The sequence below is a fragment of the Bos javanicus genome, chromosome 4, assembly GCF_032452875.1.
Source record: "Bos javanicus breed banteng chromosome 4, ARS-OSU_banteng_1.0, whole genome shotgun sequence".
Lineage (NCBI taxonomy): Eukaryota > Metazoa > Chordata > Mammalia > Artiodactyla > Bovidae > Bos > Bos javanicus.
In genome coordinates, this window is record NC_083871.1 from 66,847,939 (window position 1) to 66,875,633 (window position 27,695).

At 45.6% G+C, this 27,695-nt stretch overlaps 2 protein-coding genes across 2 annotated transcripts in view; both read right to left on the minus strand.

Annotated features, from left to right (window-relative positions):
* MTURN (maturin, neural progenitor differentiation regulator homolog) overlaps positions 1 to 20,961 on the minus strand; it is a 33,025-nt gene extending 12,064 nt beyond the window's left edge. Inside the window, exons 1-2 of the mRNA XM_061414238.1 lie at positions 20,373 to 20,961; positions 7,961 to 8,083 (exon numbers count right to left, since the gene is read on the minus strand). Coding sequence (XP_061270222.1) covers positions 7,961 to 8,083; positions 20,373 to 20,534 — 285 coding nt within the window. The 5' untranslated portion in view covers positions 20,535 to 20,961. The remainder of the gene's footprint in view (positions 1 to 7,960; positions 8,084 to 20,372) is intronic.
* Positions 20,962 to 26,395: 5,434 nt separating this feature from the next.
* PLEKHA8 (pleckstrin homology domain containing A8) overlaps positions 26,396 to 27,695 on the minus strand; it is a 108,998-nt gene continuing 107,698 nt past the window's right edge. The window contains exon 13 of the mRNA XM_061414235.1: positions 26,396 to 26,599. Coding sequence (XP_061270219.1) covers positions 26,577 to 26,599 — 23 coding nt within the window. The 3' untranslated portion in view covers positions 26,396 to 26,576. The remainder of the gene's footprint in view (positions 26,600 to 27,695) is intronic.

Sequence of the window (27,695 nt, forward strand, 5' to 3'; positions counted from 1 at the left end):
GAGAGTGGCAGAGGATGAGACGGTTGGATGGCATCACTGATTCAATGGACATGAACTTGGGCAAAGTCCAGGAGATAGTGAAGTAAAGGACAGGGAGCCAGGCGTGCTGCAGTCCGTGGGGTCAAAAAGACACTACTTAGCCACTGAACAAAAACAACGATCTTAAGCCATGAGGCTAGTGCTACCAATAAACCTCTGATGGGATCCTGGTCAGTCTGTCTTCTCCATAATAGGAAAAGTAAATAGAGGTTAAGCGGCAAGAGTGATGTAAGACCCAAATGGGCAAGAGCAATAGGTACTCTCTTACTTTAGGGGCATCATACCCTAAATGACAAGGGTTTGAATGTTCAAAACATGAGCAAACAACAAATGCCATGATAAACTTAAATTGTCAGTGTTCAATGTGGTTTTCTTCTGGATGTGGTTGGCTGTTTTGTGTTTGTTTTTCTTATCAATATTTTTTGAAGTATAGTTGATTTATAATGTTGTTAATTCAATGTGTCTTTATTAAAACCCACATTTGTGCATAATCTTTCCTATCAGACTTTATGACCCACTGGGGTAGCTTCCCACAGGTGGATTCTTTCTCTTCTTCCAGACGCTTGAGCAGACTAGAAGAGTAGAAGCAAGAAATGAACTTTTTCTGGGTCACAAAGGGTTTTCCTGTGGGGTTTAATCCCTAGCTCTCCAGCCACTAGTGGCAAAAAAAAATTAACAATCTTGCTCATGTCAGTAAGACATAATTAAGGAAATTTTTCTTGTGGAAATGTCTCTGCTTCTCAAAAGAGAAAAAAACGTGGAGTCACATAGCAACCCCAGGGAGAGGACGAAGGTTAATCTGAGTGAGAAAACCTGGAAAAGCGTGGGCTCTCACTCAATGAAGGGCCATGAAAGCAACATCAACCAAAACAGCACAGAGAATTGTCATAGCAACAGGTGCTTCATGACCTAACGTCCACAGTGCTGGGAAGAGGAGGAAGAATAACACTCCAGGAGAATAGAGTAAGGCTTTCAGAGAGCTGAAAGGACAAAGATGAGGTTTGGTTTTACAGCTAACTTGGAAATGGTAAGCTCTCCCTTCTCTTGTGAACTGTTCTCTAACCAGGGGGGAGACTGTCAATCACTACTAAATAAAAGATACAAAAACATGGAGGGGATAAAAAGGAACAGTATGATCAATATTACTTAGACCCATAACCACTCTTTCATTGACTAGCTCACTCATGTGATAACCAGCAACCATCAATTCAGGACCATTTAAACAAGAAAAATGCAGGACTCCAACAATTTTCCAACTCACATTTATCGAGGCTGGTGACAGGTGTCTCTGAAGCCATTACTGGTCTCAGGACACAGAGAAACCCATCTGCTCACAAACCGCAGTGACAGCCTGCGTGGTGTTGTCACTGCACACATGTAGCATTTGAATATGACAATCCGGCAGGAAGGGGGAAAACTAGGTAGAAGCTAGGATGCCCCTGGAGTGTAGCAGAGGATGGGTAAGTCCAGGAGGAGGCTGCCCTGCTCCATCCATGGAGCATATCCACCTAATATGCATTTCCTAACAGCAGTTATGAGCTGGAAATGGAGCTGTAGTTATTGTTTAGTCACTAACTCATGTCCTGTTCTTTGCAACCCCATAGACTGTAAGCTGCCAGGCTCCTCTGTCCATGTGATTTCCCAGGCAAGAATACTGGAGTGGGTTGCCATTTCCTTCTTCAGGGGATCTTCCTGACCCAGAGACTGAACCCGTGTCTCTTGCATTGGCAGGCGGATTCTGTACAGCTGAGCCACCAGGGAAGCCCCTGGAAATGGAGACTAACCTTGATAGGGCGGCTGGGCTTTGACAGCCCTGTGTGTGTTCTGATTCTGAAGCTCTCCATGCATCCATAAGACAGTGAAACATGTATGACCCCCATTTTAAAGATGGGAACACTAAGGCTGAACAACCTGCTAGAGGCCACACAGGCTAGGAGCTGGCCAGGCCGGGGCTGAGCACCATGCCCCACGTAGGGACATCTCTAAGGTTCTCTCAGTAAAGGAGCCAAGGCAGGCCTTTCTGGTCTTTATTCTTGGCCAGCCCTCCTCCCCTGCTGACCCAATCCGGATCTTGCCCTTTCTTCAAGTCTCACCTCCCCGGGAAGCCCCTGCCCATACATCATTCCTCGATGAGCCCACTCACATCTGAGATTCCCAGTCCTCTGGACACATTGTGGACAAAACAACATTTAAAAAAAAAAATCACAACATAGTTCCTGATCATAAATGGTTTCTGTAACATCATGGAAAATTTAGAAAATCCAGAAAAGAAAATAAGTATCATTCATAGCCTTGTCACCAGAGGCTCTTTGGTCCTGTGTCCCTCTGCTGGAGAGGAGCATCTGGTCGTCCCTCTTGTAGCACGAGCCTCCACCCCAGTGAGCTGCATGGATGAAGTACTGAATGGATGATTATTATTTTGCCAAAATCAATGTTGATAAACTTTTGGCTATAATACCTCAACACTACCCCTTGAAAATCCTTTACCTAAGCCAGAAGATTCTGTTAAGTGTGTGCTGAAATGACTTAGCAAATGGTTTTCTCTCTCCACCAAAAACCTAAGAGTCCCAAGAAAGTTTTCACTACTGAGCTCACTTCTCAACAGTATTTTGCCAAGTGTCCCCATCCCATCCATGTCAATGTCAGCCTTTAATCAGTGCTTCTCATGTGTGCTGCGCTGCACTAAGTCCCCAACAAAACTCGTGTCGTTTAATCCTCACAGCAACCCTAGGGTAACTATTGTCATTTGTTTCCTAATTTTAACAAATGAGGAAACTGAGAAACAGCAAGGTCAAGTAATTTAGCTGAGGTCACACAGCCAGCAAATGGCAGACCTGGGATTTGAATCCAGGCAGCCTGCCCCCCAGAGCATGGGTTCTTCATCACTGTAGTAACCTGATTCTGCATAACTAGGTCAAGGGACCACAACCATCATGCTGCGGTCGGTGCCTGTTCACTGACATCCTCTCGGAAAACACTTCCCCAAAGAACCAGCAGAGTGGAGCAAGGAGACAGGGAATGGAACTCCCTCCCTCCATCTGCACAGTGTCAGGCAGTGTCTGGACCGAAATCAGTGCTTAGTCATGTAACCTGGGCCTTCTTTGTACTTTTCTGGGCTGCCTCTCCTCCCAGAAAGCCAGCCCCTAGAGCACAGGACTAGGCACTGTGCCCTGTCTCCTACAGGAGCTTCCCAGGTGGCGCGGTGGTAAAGAAAACACCTGCCAACACAGGAGACACAAGAGACAAAGAGATGCGAGTTCTACCCCTGGGTCAGGAAGATACTCTGGAGAAGGAAATGGCAACCCGCTGCAGTATTCTTGCCTAGAAAATCCCATGGACAGAGGCGCCTGGTGGGCTACAGCCCATGGAGTCGAAAAGAGTCAGACACGACTGAGCGCACACGCCTGTCTCTTACTCACCAATAGCAGATGATCCTGCATTTTGTTAATTATGTTATGAAGAGACAGAGGAAAAAGAGGAAGGTAAGATGGTGAATAAGAAAAAGAATAATTATTTTTTCTTGTCAAATCCAACAACAGATTTCTCTGGTAGGGCACGGACTCTGTGAGATTGGTTGTTTGGCAAAGGAGGGGCGGGGAGGCAAACAGAAAGCAGGGAGAAGCACAGCGTCTAGGAAACGGGAGGGTCTAAAGGTAAAGCGAGCTACGTAGCACACGGAGCCTCTCGGGCAGGTGCTGCTCGGGAGGGCCGGGAGATGATTCCTTCCAGGCAGGCAGGCATGTGTGGGCTTCAGCAAAGTGAACTGACTCTGCTTGACTGCTGCCCCCAAAGGCAGCAGAAAGCTGTCAATAGAAAGGTCCACAAGATAGGGGCTGGCAATGGGCCTGCCAAGGGAAAACAAGGATTCAAAGCCATGAGTGAGGCTGTTCTAAGATGAAGGTGAAAATATTCCTCCTGTGGTTTCCCCAACTATTAAAAAAAAAAAAAGCAGCTGCACAATTGGATCAGATTATCAAAAATTTTCAGGCAAATGACATACTCAAGTTCACCGGCTTGATAACCTTGCAGCATTTGGGTACATGTTACTTCAACAAATACTACGAGCTACGACAGCAACAAGACCCTTTCCTGAGTCATAACCTAAGCCTCCTTTACATAAAACAGATAAACAGCAGTGGGGAGAAAGGCACTCTTCTGTGGAGAGGGAGAGGGTGAAGCTTCCCCCTGATTTCCAGAAGTCCTTCACCCGGGTCTGTAACACTCCCCTCTCATCCGATCTAGGGCACATCCTAACTGAGAGAAACCCAAGCCTGTGTGTATTTCACCCTCAGCAGCCCTGAGAAGGCACTTCCCTGAAGACAAAAAACTCAGCTGGAGCGCCCAGCACACAAAAGCTTCGTACCAGGCAAAGGCCCCACCTTGGGAGAACCATCCTGCCCGCTTTGGCAGAAGGCTCCACTTGAGAAATGAACTCAGGAAGCCCAACAGCATTAATAAAATCTGTGTGTCTCTGTTACACAAAGCAGCTTGATCTGAAAGAAAGTACTCAACCAAGTCAATCGCTTTTAGCTAAATATCTGGATTTTTTGGACTGCATTTTTTCCCCTTTACATACGGCTGCCTGGTTGCTTAAGCACAGCCATAGGCTTGATAAAGCAAGATGGCAAAAGGGGCTCTGGTGGGAGTTCACCTTCCCCAGTGAAGCACATTCTGCCGGTAACCTGTTGCTAGCCACCACAGATGAGAATCAGGTGGCCAGCTCATGAGTGGACCCTCTGTGGAAACCAGCTGCAAAGTGAGTATCATGTGCTAATCAGATATTTGGGGGGGGGCGGTCGGAGGGGAAGGTAAGATTTACGGGAATCCGTTTTTTTTTCTTTAACTTTTGCCTGCTTTGATGTCTCTACTCGGATGTCTAAAAGGCATTTCAAACACTGACAAGTCCACATCTGAAGTCTTGGTGGTCTCACTCCCTAAGTTTCTTCCTGCAGCTGTCCCATTTCAGTAAATGAACGCCATTCCCTTCAGTGAGTAGATGAGGAACTCTGGAGTCATCCTCATCTTCCTTTTGGATGACAGTGACAGCCTCCTTACGGGGCTCCTGTACCCCCTCTCCCCCTCACAGCCTGCTCTCTGCTAGGTGAATCTCTCTGGTGCTCAAGCCCTTCAGAGGCTCCCCAGGTCAAGTCCTTCTGTGACCCGCAAGCCCTGGAAATTCCTCAGATTCATCTCTCACTCTTCCTGCCTTCCCCCTTCACTCGGGCCACACCAGCCTCCCCTTGTTCCCTGAGCCCTGGCTTTCTCTCCCCCTGTGGTTGTATCTGCTGTTCTCCCTACCTGGAAAGCTCTTCCTGCGGATCCCCTCACGGCCCACATCTCACTTCAGTTTCACTTAAGTAGCCTTCTCAGGGAAGCATTGCCTGATCCCCTAATCAAAACCGTCAGGGCCTCAGACACTCCTCACCCCCTTTCCCTGACTCATGTTGTTTTCTCCTTGGCACTTGTCACTAACACGTTATGTGTTGTCCTCAATTATCTTGTCTCCCTGACACTAGAATACAAGCCCCGTGAGATCTAAGATTTTCATCTGTCTGGTTCAAGTGCTAGGGACAGAGCAGTAAAGAGTGTCAAGTGCTTACTGGGTGCTCAGTAAATACAAATTGAATGGATCAAAGTGGGATAGACCAGTATCTGTAAGTCAAAAATCTATTTTGGATGAGTCAAACAGTCTTAGAAAATGAATAAACAACAAAAAGAATTGGTTGGACAAATGATACTAATCAGACAGAGTGACAAAGGCCATTTAAAATTCCTCTTCTTATAATGGTGGATTAAGTGATACTGGTCAGGACCAACTCTTCCATAGAGAACTAAAAATGCTGGATTCAATATGAAAAATGCCTTCTTAATTATATTGAGAATTAGTACCCATAGAGGTAAGCCTATCATAAAAAGTTGCTTTTGTCCTGAGGACAGCTCATCTACTATTCTCAAAGAAACTATGGCCTGCTTGGCCTACTCTAAGAGCTAGGGAGACCAAAGTCAACAAAGGAGCTTCTGTGACAAACCAACCTCACTTTAGGCTAGGACCCCAAAGTCTATGCTAGAGTCTGAATATTTATGTTCTCCTCTCCAAAGTCACATGCTGAAATCCTAACCCTCCAGGTGATGATATTAGAAGGTGGACCCTTAAGGAGGTGATCAGATCATGTAGGTGGAGCCCTCATAAATGACCAAGTGCCCTTATAAAAGAGGCTCTTGGCTTCTCTCTCTCTCCTTCCACCATATGGGGTTCAATGAAAAGATGGCTACCTGTCTAAGAAGTGAGCCCTCATGAGATACCAACTCTGCTGGCACACTGGTCTTGGACTTCTAGCCTCTAGAACAATGAAAAATAAATTCTTGTTTATAAGCCACCTAGTATTTTGTTATAAAAGCCTGAACAGACTGAGTCTGCTCTCAGAACAAGAAGAAACCAGGCCTGCAAACCTGGCTTTGCGTCACCTGGAGAGTTCTAAGAACTACAAGTCTTAAATTGTTTGAAGGTGGTCTCCGACTGAATCCTCTCTGGAGGAAAGTACCATTATCTTAGGCCTCAATTTATCCTGAAATATAAATTTTCAAATACAAATATACAAATTTTCAAGCACACAGAGATAATCCAACACACACACAAACAAGATACCAGGAGGGGGACCCAGTGAAAACAAAAGATGACAAAACAGACTTCAAAATTTTGAAACACTGGAATATCCCAAAGTCTCTTATGCAGCTTAAGCCTACCATGTTCAGAGAAACAAAAAACAAGTTTGAAGATTCCAAGAAAGAAATAGATATTAGGGGTTTCCCTGGTGGGTCATGTGTCAGTGGTAAAGAATCCCCCTGCCAATGCAGGAGACACGGATTCAATACCTCATCAGGGAAGATCCCACAGGCCTCAGAGCAACTAAGCCCGTGTGGGATTGAGCCTGTGCTCTAGAGCTCAGGAACCACAACTACTGAACCCATGTGCTGCAAATACTAAAGCCCGTACACACTACAGTTTGTGCTCCACAACAAGAGAGACCACCACAATGGGAAGCCCAAGCTAGACTAGTTCCTCCCACAACTAGAGGAATAGCCCCTGCTTACTGAAACTAGAGAAAAGCCAGAGCAGCAACAAGGACCCAGCACAGCCAAAAATAAAATTATAAAAAAGTAGATACTCTATTAAAAGATTTGAAAAAAAAAAAAAAAGGAAATTCTAGAGCAAATAACATTGAAACTGTAGAGTGCTTACAGTGGGCAGGGAACTGAACTTGGGGGAAATGTCACACAATCTGACTTTGTCTTCCAATAAAGAGAGAGAAGTAGTTTATAAAATAGGGGTGAGTATTCATTTCACATGCTTTTCAGCTAGAATGAAACAAACCATCAGCTAACCACAAACATCCAGATTCCTAAATCCTAAGGAGGCTGGGGGGCAGGGGGTGAGGTGGGGGAAGCAAGCTCTCTACAAGAGACTTTATCAAAAGAGAAAAGAACAACTATCCAGTTTCTTCGCCTCCATATCCATCCACATGAGAGTACATCCTTTATACCGCCTTCTGGCAATTTTATATTACAAGAGAACCTCCATAGCACTTGCAAGCATTTTGGTGTTAAGTCTACTGGATGAGAACCGGAATACTCAGTTGTCTCATAAAAGACTGTGTGCTTCCCACCCAATCAGAGATTCTTAACTCAAGGGATGCTAGAAATAACCATCATCCCCGCAACAAACAGCTGTGTCACATCCCGTTTCCCCCTCCCTCTCCGCCTTCAGCCTCCCTCCACGAACTGCTATCTTTAAGCCACAGGGCAGACAAGAGAAAAACAATTAGTCATTCCAGGTTTTGCCCACTTTCCCCACAATCCGTGTTATTCAGAGCACAGTCACTGGAGACAATAAGACGGCTTTGGAAGCCAAGCAGGCACCTACAGGTCTGAAAGACTTGAAGACTTTTTCCAAGACTTCATGGAGCGTCTTCTTGCCGCAGGAGGAGATGTAATCCTGTGCTAGCTGCAAGAAAGGCAGGCAGTCTTCACTCTCACTCCACACGTGCTGCGTGCCCACCGGTAAGGGAAAGGAGAAAACAAAGACACACAGTTATATTCAGTCTGAAATACACAAAAACCAAGATTTTTTTTTCAATTATGTGAATTTGAAGAAGGCCTCCATTCCAGAGTAAAAATCCATATAGTTATTCTTGATGTAATCGAAGGCAGAAAATGAATACCCTGCAGAAACCCCCCATGCTCCTGGTCCATAATCTTACCTGCTCCATTTTCCATCAGATCTGCCCATACATAGTAAAAGGGCAAGGGGATCAATATTCCCCTACCCGTGATTTCCAATGTCCCTCTCCCGATGCTGGCAAAGTGAAAGTGAAGTTGCTCAGTCGTGCCCGACTCTTTGCGACCCCATGAATAGTAGCCTGCACCAAGCTCCTCCATCCATGGGATTTTCAAGGCAAGAGTACTGGAGTGGGTTGCCATTTAGGGTGGCTTTAAAATGGGAGGGAGGAGAAACCAAGAGCTTGCATAATCCTTACCATTGCCTTCAGCAATGGCTGAAGGATTAAGTAGGCAGAGTTTGTAACTGCTTACTTGGAAACATCCTTTACCCAGATGAGTCTGAGAGTGGGGACGATGGTCAGTTTACTTCAAAATGAAATTAATTTAGGAGGACACATGGAAAAGTCATCCCTACTCACCAGGAAACAAAGGCTCTCTGAAATCTCACCTTCCCTTAAAATGCTTTACGAGGACATCGTAGGGCTTCCCTGGAGGCACAATGGTAAAGAATCTACCTGCCAATGCAGGAGATGTGGGTTCAATTCCTGTGTCAGGAAGATTCCACATGCTGTGGAGCAGTGCCACAACTAATAAGCCTATCTTCCAGAGCCCAGGACCTGCAACTCTTGACCCCATGTGCAGCAACTACCAAAGCCCCTGCACCTAGAGCCTGTGCTCTGTAACAAGAGAAGCTTGTGCAACCAGAGAGCAGCCGCCACTTGCCTCAACTAGAGAAAAGCCCATGTAGCAATGAAGACCCAGCAAAGCCAAAAAAAAAAAGAAAAATAAATAAAGTAAAAATTATTTTATACATATATGCTGCTACTGCTGCTGCTGCTAAGTCGCTTCAGTCGTGTCCGATTCTGTATGACCCCATAGACAGCAGCCCATCAGGCTCCACCGTCCCTGGGATTCTCCAGGCAAGAACACTGGAGTGGGTTGCCATTTCCTTCTCCAGTGCGTGAAAGTGAAAAGTGAAAATGAAGTCGCTCAGTCGTGTCCGACTCTTAGCGACCTCATGGACTGCAGCCTACCAGGCTCCTCCATCCATGGGATTTTCCAGGCAAGAGTACTGGAGTGGGGTGCCATTGCCTTCTCCGATATGTGTGTGTATGTATATATATATATATAAATAAATAAATAAAAGAGGGCAACGTACCCAAGCAACACTTTACGATGTTAACATGCACCAGGAGGAAACTGATTTTGGCTTTATTTTTTCTTAGACTAGACAAGTTTTTTTTTTTTTTTTTTTCTTTCCCACATGAGGATATCCATTTTAGCACATCTTTAAGACTTGGCTAGTTTCTCCCATAAATGTTCAAGGATCTGGAATAAGCCCAAGAAACTGGTTTGAGAGATGAAGATGCAGAAGCCCCCTGTTCTGCATATCTGCGCAACAGGAGGGGGGTAGGGGTTATTGAAGACCAGGATAATATCAGGGTGTCAGTCAGGTACCAAACATTGCTGTTTACAGGGGCCGGATCAATGACGGCTCAACACTGGTGAAAAAAGTGTAGAGGACAGGAAGATGTTTGGCAGCTGAGAGCAAGGAACAGGTACTGGGCAGCAAGGGACAGATCAATTTGGAGAAATGGTCCATGTCAAGCACATACTTACTCCTGCTATTAATACAAATGATTAGAGCATCACCCCCAGAAAGTCATATGCCCAACATGCAATAAACAGATTTCCCCTTCTTCCTTTTCACTGCAGGATCCTCAGGAACTGGAAAGAACTGAAAAGGCTGCTCAGATTCAAGAGAGAATAACGTGCTAATATGCCATCTTTACAGCCCAATTATCTGTGTTTCACAGACGTGAAAGTCCAATTCTGATGCATGCTGCTCTATTTCCAACAGACTTCTAGAGTAGCTTCCTCCTTGACCTAATAAAGATACCTTCTAGATTCTCTAACTTTAGAGAACAGCTCAAACATGATTCCCTATTAAGTGGACGCCTTTAAAGTTGTCGAGTCACTGAAATGCCAGTCATGTAATAGTCTTTTGCATTGTACAAAAAGCATAATAGTACAAAGTGCCTTTAAATCCATTATTGCACTTGATTCTTCATGGGGATTCAGCAAGAACAATAAAGTTCACTTTAATACAAGTTTGGCTCAACACCTATTTTAAAACTCAAATTTTAAAAAGTTCTGGCATATTTCAAATTCTTATCCAAGTCAGAGATGCGATTAACACCTAGCACCACACAATGGAAAATCTTAAGCCTGCCTTCTTCCCTAGACTTGTTATGGAGATTACAGAGAAAGTAAAAAGTTGATTAAGTACCTAGTACAGTGCCTGGCTGGCAGATAGTACATAGCTTTTCAATAAATGGTGGCTATAAGTCCCCTATTTCCCCTTTTGCATTTGCAGGAGGATGGTGTGGGGGATTTCCACCTGCAGTAACGCTAAATCAGACAGCCTATGTGACTTCACTGAGAACACTATCCAAGGCAACTTGGGTTAGAATTAATTCAGAAGCAGGTGTATCTATGAAAACCTTGTAGTTTTTACAAATATAGCCTATTTTTTAACTATCTTTTTTTTTAAGTATTTTAAGTTATAAATTAAGGAAATAAATTAAGAAAAGTATATCACTCAAAGCGTTAGTCGCTCAGTCGTGTCCAACTCTTTGCAATTCCATCGACTGTAACCCATCAGGCACCTCTGTGCACGGGATTCTTCAGCCAAGAATAGTGGAGTGGGTTGCCATTTCCTTCTCCAATATCACTCAAACTGTAACAGAATCACAGTGTATCCGCCACCGCCTGGCAATCAGTTTCTTCAGTTTAAGTGTTTCTAGGGCATCTACAGCCTCACGAAGGGGAGGTTCACGCCACCATTTTCATTACTCCGCTTTTGGAGTTGTTGATTTATGAATACACTGGAGAAGAAAGACTTGCATACGTGTCTGCTAAGTCACTTCAGTCATGTCTGACTCTTATGTGACACCATGGACTGCAGCCCACCAGGCTCCTCTGTCCATGGGATTCTTTGGGCAGGAATACTGGAGTGGGCTGCCATGCCCTCCTCCAGGGGACCTTCCTGACCCAGGGGTGGAACCTGCGTCTCCTGCAGCTCCTGCATTGCAGGTGCATTCTTCACCGCTGAGCCACCAGGGAAGCCCTAGAAAAGACAGACTTAACACCTGTGAAAGGACTTTCTGTCCATTCTCCCTAAATTTCCTTGACGTGGCTTTCTAACTTATCCCGAATTGCCAGCAGTGCTGGTTTTCTTGTTTTACAAGAGTTTTAACTGAATCCCTGCCCATATGATAACCTGACGAAGCAGGGGGTTTGGAATGAGACAAACCCAGATGTACACAGCCGCTTATAAGAAATCACCTGCTAAATGCTAATTATTTCATATCCATTGTATCGCATAACAAAAGGAATTCAGTTTTATGGACTGAAACTGCCGCTTTCTAAGACTAATCATGGCAGTCAGAAAAATTCACTGGTGAGATGAACCAAAAAGTAAGTCTGTAGTTGGGGAAAAAAAGACAAAGGGAAAACAACAGAAGAATCATATAAAAACCAGTCAGTGAATACAAGGTGAGATGAACCAAAAAATAAGTCTGTAGTTGGGGAAAAAAAGACAAAGGGAAAACAACAGAAGAATCATATAAAAACCAGTGAGATCAGGACAGCAGTGCCAGGGAAACAAGCCTGGCACATGCCATGGATGGAACACAGATTGGCTTTCACTGCTTTGCAGAGGCCTATGCAAAGAAAGATAAGCAACCAGTGACCTGAGGCAGTGCCCACATATAAAACAGACCAACTCTTCAGAACTAACAGGAATGGGACTAGGGGCAGGAGCGCTGTAGTTGTTCAGGCACTAAGTCGTGTCCGACTCTTTGCGACCTCATGGACTATGGCCCACCAGGCTCCTCTGTCCCTGGAATTCCCTAGGCAAGAATACCTGAGTGGGTTGCCATTTCCTTCTCCAGGGGCAGGAGGGTTACTCTTAGGAAATTAGAGAGGCCTATTCCAAAACCAGGGGAGGGCAGAGAGAGTATCTGGTGTCTGGGCTAAAGCACCTGAAAGCAAGATCTGGGGTCTAGCCTTGACAAGGACAAACGGGAACTTGACCCAGAGTCCGGCACCACAGGGCATGGCCACAAGGCCTTTCACTTGGAAAATATCTTAAGCATGAGAAACCAAACACCCACTCTGGCCATAAAAAAACTATAGCAAGGGGTCAGAGAACCTGTGGCTCTGAACAATGTTAACTCCTTGGCAAATATACATCTGGGAACAGAATGTACTGAACTTCCAATCTGGTAGTTAGAGCCAAGGCAGATCACAGACATGGACTGTTACAATATTAGAAATGCCAAGAAAAGGCTTCACAAAGGAGGGGAAAGAGGCGGTTCTTATGCGTTAGAGTGCATCTCAGTCACCTGTGCTGTGCTGTGCTTAGTCACTTCTGACTTTTTACGGCCCCATGGACTGTAGCCCACCAGGTTCCTCTATCCATAGGATTCTTCAGGCAACAATACGGGAGTGGGTTGTCATGCCCTTCTCCAGAGGATCTTCCCGACCCAGGGATAGAACCCAGGTCTCCCCCTTTGCAGGCAGATTCTTTACCGTCTGAGCCACCAGGGAAGCCCTCTCAGTCACCTGAAGTGAAGTGAAGTCACTCAGTCGTGTCCGACTCTTTGCGACCCCATGGACTGTAGTCTACTATGCTCCTCTGTCCGTGGGATTTTCCAGGCAAGAGTACTGGAGTGGGTTGCCATTTCCTTCTCCATCAGTCACCTGGAGGCTTATCAAAATGCCATCGCTGGATCCCACACAGGAGTTTCTGACACTGCATTTCCAACAAGTTCCAGGTGATGCTTATGTTGCTGGTTCTGGGACCACCATTTGAGGACAGAATAGAACTGTGACTAACCACATATTTGAGGATGGGCATTACATTACATTACTTTGCTGACAAAGGTCCATCTAGTCAAAGCTATGGTTTTTCCAGTAGTCATGAATGGATGTGCGACCTGGAACATAAATAGGGCTGAACACTGAAGAACTGATGATTTTGAACTGTGGTGTTGGAAAAGATGCTTGAGAGTGCCTTGGACGGTAAGGAGATCCAACCAGTCCATCCTAAGGGAAATCAGTCTTGAACATTCTTTGGAAGGACTGATGCTGAGGCTGAAACTCCAATACTTTGGCCACCTGATGCAAAGAACCGACTCATTAAAAAAGACCCTGATGCTGGGTAAGGCAGGAGAAGGGGAAGACAGAGGCTGAGATGGTTGGTTGGCCTCACTGACTCGATAGACGTGAGTCTAAGAAAGCTCTGGGAGATGGTGAGGGACAGGGAAGCCTAGCGTGCTGCAGTCCATGGGGTCGCGAAGAGTCAAACATGACTGAGCAACTGAACAACATTACATTAAAAGGGCTTCCCGGGTGGCTCAGCAGTAAAGAATCCACCTGCAATGGAGGAGACACAAGAGATGCAGGTTCAATCCCTGGGTCGGGAAGGTCCTCTGGAGGAAGGTATGGCAAGCCACCCCAGTATTGTTGTCTGAAAAATCTCATGGACAGAGAAGCCTGGAGGGTTACAGTCCATGGGATCACAAAGAACTGGATACACTGAAGCAACATAACATGCACTCAGTTACATTAAAAAAAAATCTAAATGTCATGATCAACTAAAACTACTTCCATTTCTCAGGACAGCATGGGTTGCAGCGAAGCAGCCCCAACTTGCACCTGCCCTGAGCAGCCTACTCTTTCCTATAGATTCCTGCCCCTTTGGAGCTGAAAATCCCCAGTGAGAACTCTGATTTCAGCACATGTCATCTGTGGCCCTTCTTTCTGTCATTAAGTTGGGTTGGAGTTTCTTATCAAAGCTCATCTGGTTTGAGACAATAAAACAATGTCAACTGCAAACAGAAAAATGAGCACCTTTCTGTTTTCTGTAGTAGAGATAAGAATATCTAGCTTATCTAAGAATGGAATTAGATTATTAAAGTAATTCAAATGACAAATACCTTTTTGATCACAGTCTGTATGCTCCTACTGTTCTAACACTTGTGGGGATGGCGCTCGACTTCCTGGTGCTTAGGCAGAGTTGGGGATGGCAGGGAGCTAAGAACACACCCGCTGTCCTCCCAGGACTCAGTTATCTGTGTCAAAGGGCCATTGTGAAGCGCCTCAGTCTCACCACGTGGGTTTTCTGCTGCCAGCAGTTCTGGGGAGTCCATTTTAAGTTGGTACGGCTTAACCCAAAACTGACTGCTACCCACACAGTAAGAGGTGAGGTAAGAGTGACGAGCCATCTCAGGACAGCCAGCATTATTTCTGAACATGTCTGACCATACCTCCAATCTGCTCTAGGTGTCAAACACTGATCTGGTTTATCAAGGAGGAAACTGAGACTCAGAAAGTTTAAGCAACTTGTCTGTGGTCACACAGGAAGTAATGGGCAAAGCCAGGATATCAAGAGGGATGTCATGCTTTCAACCTGAGCCTCAGCTCCTTCCTTTGTAAGTCAAACAAAATAATAATACCCCCAGGGTGGACATGGGCTTCCCAGGTGGCGCAGTGGTAAAGAATCCACCTGCTAAAACAGGAGCTGCAGGAGATGCAGGTTCCATCCCTGGGTTGGGAAGATCCCCTGGAAGAGGGCATGAGAACCCATTCCAGTATTCTTGCCTGGAGAATTCCATGGACAGAGGAGCCTGGTGGGCTACAGTCCACAGGGTTGCAAAGAGTTAGACACGACTGAGCTACTAAGCACAACAGGGTGGATATAAAGATTTCAGATTTCAAGAGAGGGACTTCCCTGGCAGTCCTGTGATTAAGACTTTGCCTTCCAATGCAGGGACATGTGGGTCTGATCCCCTGTAGGGGAAGTAAGATCCTAAGATTCCACATGCCACATGGCCCAAACACCAAAATATAAAACAGAAGCAATATTGTAACAGATTCAATAAAGACTTTAAAAATGGTCCACATAAAAAAAAATCTTTAAAAAAAGGTTCCAAGAGATAAACTGCCTCTCATTTAGCAGAGGCCTATGAGTGCTTATGTCTTCTCCCCCTTACTTGAGTTTATATTAGCAGGAATTTACTCTCCTTGGGATAACCACTCCGTGAATGATAAAGGACATATCTTTTTCCCTGATGCAATCTCTCTAGATGAATAATACATGGCCACCATAGGAAACTTTACAGTCTACCACTACTGCTCATTTAACCTGCAAATAATGTGATATAGGCATGATTATCCCCATTAGACAGAAGAGGAAACTGAGGATAGGGTTTAAATTGAACAAGACAGGGCCTTCTCTCCATTATACCACCATGGAAACATGATGATGCAACCTCATTCAAACAAATTGTATCTTCTTTCTCCAAAATAAAAAGGTTGTTATTTAGTCACACAGTTAATAATAGAGACATGCCTAGAATGAAAATGGGGATTATATCTATATATATAGATATAAAGTCACAGTCATAGGGACACATACAAAATTAAATCACATAGTTCTTCTATAAATAAAACATTTTTCTTTAATACTATGACAACGGCTATCTTTGTTTTTGTATTGAGGAGGGATTAAACTATACATGTCGAACCAAACATGTTGTGAATGGTTGGCAGGACAATAAGGGAGCGCCCCCCCCCCCCCGCCGCCCCACAGCAGCAGCAGGGAGAGGCTGGGCAGTGGGCTTTGTTTCCAGAGAGCTCTTTTCTCTAGGATGAGGCGAGGAGGGAAAGCAGCTGGTGCTGCCATGCCCAGGAGCACATGCCCCTCTGTCCGTCTGGCATGTTAGTGGCTGCCAACGCCCAATTCCTCAAGCCTGACCGAACCCTGGGGACCTTTTGAGCTGGCAGAGGATGGGCGTGCCGCCTGTATAAGCTCTCGGCACCGTCCCTGTGACACCTGAAGAGCCAGGCAGGGTAGCCGTGTCCCTGAACCCCCAGCACACACAGGGCACTGGCAGCATTTTATCCCAGGACCTGAACTCCTCAGCCATCCGTAGAGAGAGACTTGAATCAGCAGCAGTTTGCAAAGGGACCACATGGCCTGTAAAGCAAGCAGGGGAAGGAGTTCACAAGGGGCCCAGGAGCTGCCAAAGAGAGGACAGACAAAAAGAAGTCCTTGTTCCTAAGCCCCAGCCTGATCCTGTCCAGGAGACCTTCTGCATGGTGGAAGGGACAGCTCTCTGGGCTTTGGCTCAAGTCCTGACTCTGTCACTTCTTACTGGCATAGTCCTGGCTGAGTCCTTAAAGTTACTAGCCTGGGTTTCCTCGCCTATAAAATAGGGGTATATTAATACCCACCTTACAGAATTTTTGTGAAGCTCAATAAGAAGTAGCCATTGAACCCAAGTCTGAATTGGGTCCCCTGTTGTCACCCCTGAGGTGCCAGGTATTCAGTACAGGGCTACCATCTATTAGCCGTAGGGAAGTTAGTAAACCTCGCTTGGCTTCAGTTTTCTCATCTGTAAAGTGGAGATAATTATAGAGAGTGGCTTCTGAGATTACTAAGATTAAATGGGTTCATACATACAAAGTCTGATACATGGTAATTCACACTTAAGTGGTAACTGTCTTTGAAGCTGTCACTCTTGAAATTTAACATGTCTTCTCTACTAGGCTATTATTCATTCATTCATTCTTACAAACATGGATTGAATATCTATCACATGTCTGGCATGTTCTGAGCACTGCCATACAGGGATGAATAAGACAAACTCTCATGAAGCTTATAGGCTAGTGGGCGAGGCAAAAAATAAGCAATGGACTATCAAGTATTAGTGAGTGCTATGGTAAGGGTAACAGAGGGTGAAGTAAGGGAGTATGTGGTCAGGAAGGTTTCTCCCAGGCTGCAATGGTATAAAGAAAGGAGCTATGTAAGGATGTGGGGGAAGAGTGTTTTAGGCAGAGGGAACAGCAGACGAAAAGGCCCTAAGGCAAGAATGAGCTTGGCTTCTCTAAAGACCAGAAAGGCCAGTGTGGCAGGAACACACTAAGCAAGGGGGAAGAATGGGCCAGGATGAGGTCAGAGAGGCGGCGGGAGACAGATCACGTGGGGGCTTGAAGCCAGGAAAGCTTAGGTTTTATTGCAAAAGTGATGGGAAGTCAGTTTAGGAGAGGGAGGGAGTGGTAAGAACACAACCTGCCGTTTTATCAACATTTTAAATAGATCCAGAGGGACTGCTATGTGGAAACTCTGCCTGAGATTGTTAATATCATCCCCACTTTAGGCACTGTTCTCAAACAAATCTGCTAGGGAGGTACTAATATTATCTCTATTTTACAGATGTGGAAGTCATGACAGAGAGGGGTTAAATAACTTCCTCCCAGGCACAAAGTTAGATGTGGGGAGCTGGGGTGAAAGCTCGAGTAGCCTGCCCCAGAGCCTGTGCCCCTAGGCATTATACCACACTGTTTCTCAGATGAAAAGAATGGCCCCATTCTAAGTAGCCCTGGCCAGGTACAGAGTGAGCCCTCAATAAATGTTTGTTAAATGAATGAATGATATAAAAACACTTTGTAAACTGAAATGCTATGTAAATATTCTTATTGTTAACAAATCCTTCAGATTACAAGGATTCCATTCATCTCAAATTTCTTCTAATACTTAGCAGATTTTCCTGGGAAAAAGAAATGAACAGAGATAGCACATTTTCTTCAGGTCTGAGTTTCGTTAACTAGAGGCAAACAGCATCTTGACAAACCTGGCCTGCAAATCTGAGGCAAGGTTTCGGCTAAGAAAACTCCAGTGTTTGGCATCTTATTTATTATGGCCTCTAGTAACTGAAAAGGTCCAGTCTGCCCAATGAATTACTCCCCACACCCACCACCACCACTTTCTTTCTTTCCTATTTATGTCATTTAATTGTCAGTGAACGAATACTTTCAAAAGAAATACTTCCAAGTATTTCACTCGTACAGGTGGAGATTTCAAATGTAATATGAGTGGCCTTGAAAAAGGCCTGATAGACTTCATGTTTCTATATGGTTTGCTAAACATATTCAAATCAAGAGAAGAGCCTTGCTTTTCTTCACCCACCTATTCGCTTTGGATATGTCTCATGCAGTGACAGCAGGATGGCTGTGTGGAACCATGAGTTCCAGAACCATGTGTGATTCCTGCCCCATTTCACACAGTAAGGAGGGGAAAGGCCACTGGCAGACCAAGGAAGCCCAGGGGTCGAAGGGACTCCTAGTCAAATCCTAACACTGCAATTAGTTGGACCCTGGTGCCCTTTCCACTACATCCCTGGCGCTTATTCATACTTTTACTATGAATAAATCCCTTTTTAATGATCTTTCACATTGACAAACAACACTTACTTATTTTAACTACAGTTAACAGTGTTCTTACATACATTTATACCTCACTTGCGCTTCACGAATACCTACGATGGAGGCATTCTGATTAACCTCATTTTACAGGTGAGAAATTGAGGCTCTTAAAGAGACAAGTTCTAAACTCTGGGGAACCCCAGATCTCTGACCCAAATTTGTGTGGCCCTTGCTGTGCAGTGGAGACTGTCAGGTGCATTATCTATTTGATCACCTGGGGGTTGGTATTATACCCATTTTTCAGATGTGTACACTGAACATTTTAAAACACTGAAATGAGTTTGACCAGAGTCACGCTGCTACAAGTCAAATCTGACTGTCACTCTAGGCTATCCCTCTTCTAGAGGGTCAGGAGGCTGGGGCCTGGTGAGTCTCTCACCTTTGTGGAGTGGAATGGAGGTCGTGGGAGGGGCATGCTTCATCTTGTCACATAGAGGACTTCATCTCTCTGGGACCAAGAAAGACAATCACGCTAACTCCTTGTCGAACTTTCTGTGGTAGTTGGGGTGCACGACAGCCTGGGCTTTGAACCAGCTTTGTCTCACCCCACCTGAAGAGCCAGCGCCAGGCCGCGCCTCTGCACTGCCTCACCTCCGTCCCCAGGGGCGGCAGCAGCGCCAGCTCCAGGCTCAGGCCGGCAACTCAGGCCGGTAACCTGAGCCCATAGCCGCCTCCATCTTACATGTAGGGACCATTATTTTTTCCCCGTTCTTACAAATACTTCACGGAACGCCATCCTCGCCCAGTCTCCACACCTCCCACCCCAACTCCCCGGCCCTCTACCTCCCCTTCCTTAACTGCCAGCGCCAAGATCCCAAGTGAGGGCAAGATACAAAGTCGAGAATTTGGACCCCGCAGTTTCAGGTCCAAGTCCCTCCGAGCCCGGGGCGGGGCGGGAGGTGGGATGGGGAGGGGGAATTTCATCCCCATCTGGAAAAACCGAAAGGCCTTGGCAGGGCCAAGGCCGCCGCCTCAGCTGGACAGAACCTTTCGGGGTCCACACATCTCGTTGGAAGCTCATAGAGGAGCAATGGAAGAACCAGAGGAAAGGGGGCTAGGCGTGCCTCTGTGTGTGAGTGTGTGTGTGTTTGTGTGCGCAAGCGCGTGTGCGTTTTTAAGATCCGGGGTGTAATTCCGCAAAGATGGTCCAGGAGATGGGGCATCGCTAGTGTGGACAGAGGCTTTGTGTCTTAATACCACTGAGAATAACATGGGGAGAGGGGTCGGAATCAGGGTTCTCTCGGGCGAGGAAAACTGGAGGAGTTGTGTCTGCGCATTGAGAGGGTAACGGGATTCCTCACCCGGACGGGACGCCTGGGTGGAGGAAGCTCCGGACTCCCGATCCTGCGGGAGTGAAGGGTCCGTGCGCCCCGGCCCGGACTGGCGCTAGGCGGAGACATCCTCGGAGATGCTCTAGCCGAGCACTGCGCTCGAGCCGTGGGGTCGCGTCCCGGAAACTACCCTCCCTAGCCCAGCTTCCCGGATTCTAAGGATGCCCCTGCCTGCCTCCTACTGGCCTCAACCGGAGTGCTGACCCCAACGCGCCAAGCTCAGGGGCTCGCCCGGCGGAGCGCGGAGCATTGGGGTGCCTGCGGGCAGTTACGCCCGCCCCCCCCCCTTACGCCCCACCGCCTCCCCGGCGAGCGGGAGCTGGGGCGCAGGGTAGCGGCCGCGCGTCCACACTCCCGCGCGCTGCGGCGGTCCCTCCCCCGAGCACTCACAAAATTGTCCCCGCAGCCGTTGTCCGGACACAACACGTAGAAGGAGACGCCGGGATCGGCGTAGAAATCCATCCTGCGCTCGGTCTCCTCGGTGGCGATGAGCTCGAAGGGCGTGTTGGAGCACCATTTCTCCGCAACGTCAGCCAGCTGCTGGAAATCCATCCTGGCCCGCCGCGCCCGCCGCTCCCTCAGCCTCCTCGCGCGCCGCCCGCCTCCAGCTCCCTCCGCCGCCCGCCCTCCTCTCCTCCGGCGCCCTCCTCCCGGACGGGCAGCACGCGGCTCTGTGGCTCTCGGGCAGGCGGCGGGGCCGGGCGGCTCGGGCTCCCTCCGGTCCCGGGGCTCCTCCCGGCGGGGACTGTTTACATGCTGTGTGTAACCGGGTGGGCGGTGGCCAGGGACTGCGCGGCGCCGCGCCCGGCTCCTCCCAGCTCCGCCTCTCCGCCCGCCCCTTTTCGGGCAGCCCCGGAGGCTGGCGCGGCCCGGCCGAGCGAAGTTGACAGTGGGCGTGGCGGGGCGGGACGAAGCACGGCTGGAGGCACAGTGTGCTCCGCGGACTTTCCTGTCTCCACCTGCCCCCTTTTTAAAAAACGAACCCGAAGCATCCCGGGGCCCTCAGGAACCTAGGGCCGCCCCGGCCCGTGACGTCATGGGATCCAGCCAATCACCGGAGTCTGAGACCAACGCCGAGATCTGTGAGCCGGGTGACGTCACAGCGCGGGCCCGAAAACGGCAGCTCGCAGGTAACAGTGAAGCGGAGTTATCTGGGTCGCGTTTATCTGGAGTTTGAAGGCCGGGAAAGCATTTTTCCCAATGAGACTGAAGTGTAGAGAAATTCACAGAACTGCAGATAACGTGTACCTTGTCTGAGGCTAGGAATGGAGGAGCTGAGAAAACCAAAGGGAAACAGAGCTTATCTTTTTCAGAAACCACAGCTCTGTCATCTGAATGATGTAAAGAAATGTTTTCCATAAATACATTTACTAGACACTGAAATGAATGTCCGTTTGGAAAGGAGGGTAAAAGTTTATGGATTTGGGGGGTTTTGTTTGTTTTTTGGCTTTAACATAAAGCTGAGTATTTCTAAAAATAAGCCTCAGAAGTCTAGACTGAAGGCATGAGGAGAAGGGGACAACAGAGGACGAGATGGTTGGATGGGATCCCCGATTCAATGGACATGAGTTTGAGCAAGCTCCGGGAGATGGTAAAAGACAGGGAAGCCTGGTGTGCTGCAATGGGGTCGCAATGAGTCGGACACGACTGAGCAACTGAACAACAAAAAATCTAGATTGAATAGTAATCACCTTAAATTCATACTGTAAAACCGAAAATGACCAACTGCCAATTTAGGAGAGGAGAAAGTAACATTTTAAAACAAGGTCCAACCATTGCACCTGTTGAATGTTCAGTGGCTGCCGGGACCAGACAGACTGCTGGATTGCAGAAAATGCTTTGGATAGAGCCCTGGCCCACAGGAAGTGACTAACTACTAGCAGAGACAGGCCAAATAGCATTCATTCCATAATACAAACATTCAGTCAGCTTTTATCTTTAAAGTTGGTCTTCTGAAGCAAGCACCATGCTAGTTCTAGGGATATAAATGTGTTGTTGTTCAGTCGCTAGTATCTGACTCTTTGTGACCCCATGGACTGCAGCATGTCAGGCTTCCCTGGCCTGCACTATCTCTGGGAGTTTGCTGAAACTCACGTCCATTGATTCTGTGATGCCATCCAACCGTCTCATCCTCTATCGCCCTCTTCTCCTCCTGCCCTCAATCTTTCTCAGCATTAGGGTCTTTTCTAATGAGTCAGCTCTTCATATCAGGTGGCCAAAGTATTGGAGTTTCAGCATCAGTCCTTCCAATGAATATTCAGGGTTGAGTTTCTTTAGGATCAACTGGTTTGATCTCCAAGGGACTCTCAAGAGCCTTCCCCAGCACCACAGTTTGAAAGCATCAATTCTTTCACACTCAGCTTTCTTTTTGGTCCAACTCTCAAATCCATACATGACTACTGGAAAAACCATAGCTTTAACTATACAGACCTTTGTTGGGAAAGTGATGTCTCTGCTTTTTAATATGCTGTCTAGGTTTGTCATAGCTTATTTTCCAAGGAACAAGCATCTTTGAATTTCATGACTGCAGTCACCATCTGCAGTGATTTTGGAACACAAGAAAATAAAATCTGCCACTGTTTCCATTGTTTCCCCATCTATCTGCCATGAAGTGATGGGACCAGATGCCATGTTCTTAGTTTTTTTTTAATATAAATAGGTAATTCCACTCTCAAAGAGCTAGCAGACTAGGCAAGGGAAGCTCATGACACCTTGAAACCACTGAAAACACCCTTTGCTCAACAGAATTGATCCGATTCTGGAAAGTTGTTTCTCTTGCCATTTCTGGGATAGGAATTCTTTTCCCCTTGACTTCCCTTAATGAAATCAAAGCTGCATTCCCATAGTGAAAGTAGAAAGTCCACTTAATCTTTTGATGGAGGAAGAGGTCATGATAGAGATCACCCTAAAGGCTACCTGGGTATTGCATCTTATTTGATCTTTTTCCTGATGGGAGTTGTCCTTACCTGAAAATTAATGCTTATATGTAACAATTTCATGACTTCCATAATTTCTCAATCCCTTTAAAACAATTAAGTTCAGTGAACACTCATGGAGCATCTCTTGAGTACCAGACAGATGCACAAGACCCAGATTTTGCCATCAAGGAGTTTACAGACTGTGAACTAGGAAGGGTTCTAAGATGACCTTCAAGATTCCTTGTAAACCAAGATTCCTGCTATAGATAGATGTTCTCCCAGTTATTCAAACAAACATGAATCTAGGTACTGCTGTGAGAGATTCTGCTCATGTAACTAAGGAGTCAAATCAATAGACCTCAAGATGGGGAGATTGTCCTTGGTGGGCCTCGTGTAATCACATGGGCCCATACAGGGGACTGGGCTTTTCTTGGAGATTCAAACCATGAAGCAGGTTCATCATCAAGTGATATTCGTTCCTAACAGCTTTGATGATGGAGGGAGCTGCTTCATTGGACAGGAGTGTAGATGGTCAATCCCTGACCATCAGCCAGAAAGTGAGACTTCAGTCTTACAACTGCAGTGACCTTAGTGAGCTTGAAAGTAAATTTTCTGCAGAGCCTCCAGAGGAGAATTTAGCCTGACTTGATTCCATGATTTCAGCCTCGGGAGAGCCTGAGCAGAGAAGTCAGTTATGCCTCGGCTCTGCATAACTGATTTCGGACTTACAGAACTTCTGACTTACAGAACTGTGAGATAATTAATAGGTATTGTCTTAAGTTGCTAAGTTTGTTTTAATTTGTTCTGCAGCAGTAGAAAAGGAATACACAGGACAGAGAAGGAGACAGGCACATAAGAAAATTCAATCTGCTATTGTGAATATTACAAAATGTTGCTTTTTTCTTTTAAATACAGACACCCCAAAATAGAGATTCTTTAAATTTGAGACTAAAATATATAAAAGACATAGGTTTTCTTCTTTGGGGAAAGGAGGGAGTTTTACAAATACGTTTGTTTCAAAATCCATCTATTAAGTTTGCTCCAAGTGATGGATGGCCATAAGTACAGAGTTTTATGTATTTAACAAATACTTTTTGTCAGAAGATGAAAAATTCTTATGATGAAAAATAGAATTCTGAGTATAAAGGAATTGTTCAATAAATTGAATGTACACTGTTGTTTTTCATAGAAAGGCATTGAGTTAAAGATCAGAAACTTGAGCTCTGCATTGATTCCCACCTCAGTGAATTTAAGCTTCGTGTACATCTACAACTTAATTGCCCTGAACCTCAGTTTTCTCTTCTGAAAAATGGTGACAAAAAAGAGATAAAGTATATAAAGTCCTTTTCCCAGAACCTGGCACATAGTATGAACTGAGTAAATGCCATGATTACTCTTAATCTACTTCTTGGGGATGATTTGTAGGAAGATCAGCTGATGAATTTTAAAAGTAAAATTCAGGAGTGACATGAGAACGGTAGCATGATGAGTTCTGGTCACAGATAACGTGAAATCTCATTTTTTTTCTAAGCATTTGGAGCAGATAGCAGCACTACTGGTATTTGGAGCTGGATATTTCTTTCTTGTAGGGAGTTATCTTTTGCACTGTAGGATGTTTAGTGGCATCCCTGGCATCTACGCACTAGATGCCAGCAGCATTTCCCCCACTCCTCTCTGACGTTGTGACAACCAAAAATGTCTTAATTGCTCAGTTGTGTCTGACTCTTTGTGACACTTTGGACTGTAGGCTGCCGGGCTCCTCTGTCCATGGGATTCTCCAGGCAAGAATAACTGGAATGGGCTGCCATTTCTTCCTTCAGGGAATCTTCCCGACCCAGGAATCGAACCTGCACTTCCTGCATTGTAGGCGGATTCTTTACCCGCTGAGCCATCAGGGAAGCCCCCAAAATGTCTCCAGACATTGTTAAATGTTCCCTGGAAGCCAAAATCACCCCTATTTGAGAACCATAGATTTAGAGAGAGAAGTCTTGCACCTTTAAGGGAAAGGGTTATCACATAAAAGCGGTGGAAATTGGTCCTGCAAAGTGAATCTTCAGAAGTTGCTTGGACCTTGATTTCCTTAAGGCAACTAAGTCAGTTTCTTATATAGGAAGACAAGTCACTCTGCTTCCCTCCTGCTTGGAGAGTCCTATGAGGCATCCCATGTAGAGATGTATATGGGCTCCAAGTACAGGGCAATGGTCATTCCAGAACTTCAGCCAGGTCTTTTGTGTAGCCCAGGAGTGAAGGAACATCAGGGACTGCTGAGTCCCCTTTCCTGTTTTGCCTTTGGTCATTATTCAGAAGTAGAAGGAAAATTAAACATAGCTCCAGTAGTGGGCAGAGAGTTGTGCAGGCTTCACTGCATTTAGAGAAATCTTTCTCTTCTTATATATGAATCTAGACTTTTCTCCTGTTGAAGCACTGTCTTTTGGAGATGTTGTTAAGGAGAGAAGGCATCTTCAAACTCCACGTTGGCTGGGAGTTCTCAGGAACCCGATTCAGAACTGCAAAACCCACCCTAGATTCTCCTACTCAAGCCAACTCTTCCACCCACCCCTGTTCCCAGGTCCTCTGTGGCTTTTATTCTAGTGTGAGCAATGCTGACTTGAATATATAATTGTACCTTTTATTTACTCCCACATTGTAAGTCCATTTAACTAACCCTACCATCTGGTAAATCTGCTTCATCCACACAGCCTCGTGGTTATGCAGTATGAGGAATAAGGCAGAACGGGAAGTGTGGCTGGTTCCACATTCACCCTGTGAACTCAAGGGAGTTGCATTTTATCAAGAGACCCAGCAGATGTCAAGCTCCAGGAGGTGACGGTCAGTAGAGGGGTATGTGATTTGTCACAGCAGTGATGGGAGAGGCAAGAGGACCCCAGGATCTGGAGACAAAACTCCCAAGACGTCAACATAAGAGGGATGAGAGGGAAGGAGGCTTAGGAGGGAGGAGATATGTGTATACTTACGGCTGATTCACATTGTTGTGAGGCAGAAACCAACAAAACAATTGTAAAACAATTAAAAATAAAAGAGGGATGAGAGCCATCTGTGTGCCTTCCCAATACACTCAAGAGAGGTGACACCTGGACAGTGGGATGGGGAAGATAAACAGAGGGTAGTCTCTTGAGTTCAGCCCATGTCAAAGTTCACGTTTCATTGTAACTGGAGTTTGGAAAAAAATTACATTGAAAAATCAGCAAAAATTTAAAATCTACATAAATGGGTCATTGTGACCCAAATACTCCATAAACCTGAGGAGAATTTTCTTCTGCATTCTTGCCCTCTGGCCAGAAAAATTCATTCCAAATTGTGTTTCTGAATCTGCCGATCTGAATTTCTACAAAATCTTTTCTTTTTTGTTATTCCTCTAAAAGCTTTGCACCTAGAACTTGAGGAAGCTCTGGGTTACATAATTTGGCTACATTTGCCTTCAAAGCATGTCTATCTGATCAGATTCATCTGATAAGCATTTTCCCTCTACATATGTCAAAGGAAAAGAAATTATTTCTATTTTATTTTTTTAAATTCATTTAAGACACCTCAATATTCTGTTTTGTTCAGCCACTCCCCGTCCTTGCCCTTACTCTCAACTAAAATAGTTTCTCAAGTTCCTTGCTTCTAAACGTTTTCATTGCCTTCTTTCCTTACAGCACATAAAACGTCCTTTTCAGTGATATCTCTTTGGTGGCTCTGAAAGAGAAACACAGATTTTATGGTGGCAAAATGGTTGTCTTAATATTATTTTCTTTTCCCTTTCTGATCATGATTATAGTCCTGCCTTTATTTTGTTTGTCTGCTGAGGCTTATTAGGACCTAGTTGTATTAGCTCATTCTCTAGCAAGGTGTCCCAAGAGCATTACTGGAGAACTCCTACAAGGCTGTAGATTTCCCTCTGGGAAAAGTCCTGTATCCTGGAAATTGGCTAAACCAGAAGCTGCTGTCCTTAAATTAGCAGACTGATCTCTTATATATGGCCATTTAGTAAGATATGATGATCTGGGTAATAGCATAGCTTGCTTTACTCCAGCCTTCCCCCAGTCAGAGGGTGTGCTTGTCCTCAGCTACGATGCCAGCAAAGTAGTTAATGAAAGAATACAGCTAAGATTTGTGACTTCCCTGAAGGCTCAGATGGCAAATAATTTGCCTGCAATGCAGGAGACCCAGGTTTGATCCCTGGGTTGGGAAGATACCCTGGAGAAGGGAATGGCTACCCACTCCAGGGTTCTTGCCTGGAGAATCCCATGGACAGAGGAGCCTCACAGGCTACAGTGTGTGGGATCACAAAGTCGGACACAACTGAGCTACTAACACTTTTACTTTTCAAGATTTCTGACACAATCGAAAAGTTTGGGTGTTAGAAAGACTCTGCCACTTTTTAATTATGTGACCTTGAAAAGGTTACCTAATGCCTGTGAACCGCAATTTCTTCTTCTGTGAAAATGGGGTAAGGGTACATACCTTGTTGAACTTGTAAGAATCAGAAAATAAATATGTGAGTGTGTGTGTGGTAGGGGAAGATGCTGCAAAGATCAGCAAGAAGCTTTCTAAAAAGTGAGAAATGACAACATATCCAAAGTTCTGATAGTAGTGGTCCTTGGTCTATAATGTATATAGAGGTACTGATTAAGTTTAGATCTTGTTACATTAAGTATACATGTTTAAAAATTTCAGGTGAATCAGTTAGAAATTGTATTCAGCTAATAATAAAAATCTTGACTAAAGTGACTAGAATAAGATCAGAATTGGTCTTTATTTCATATGAATAAAACCTGGAGGTGGGCAGGTA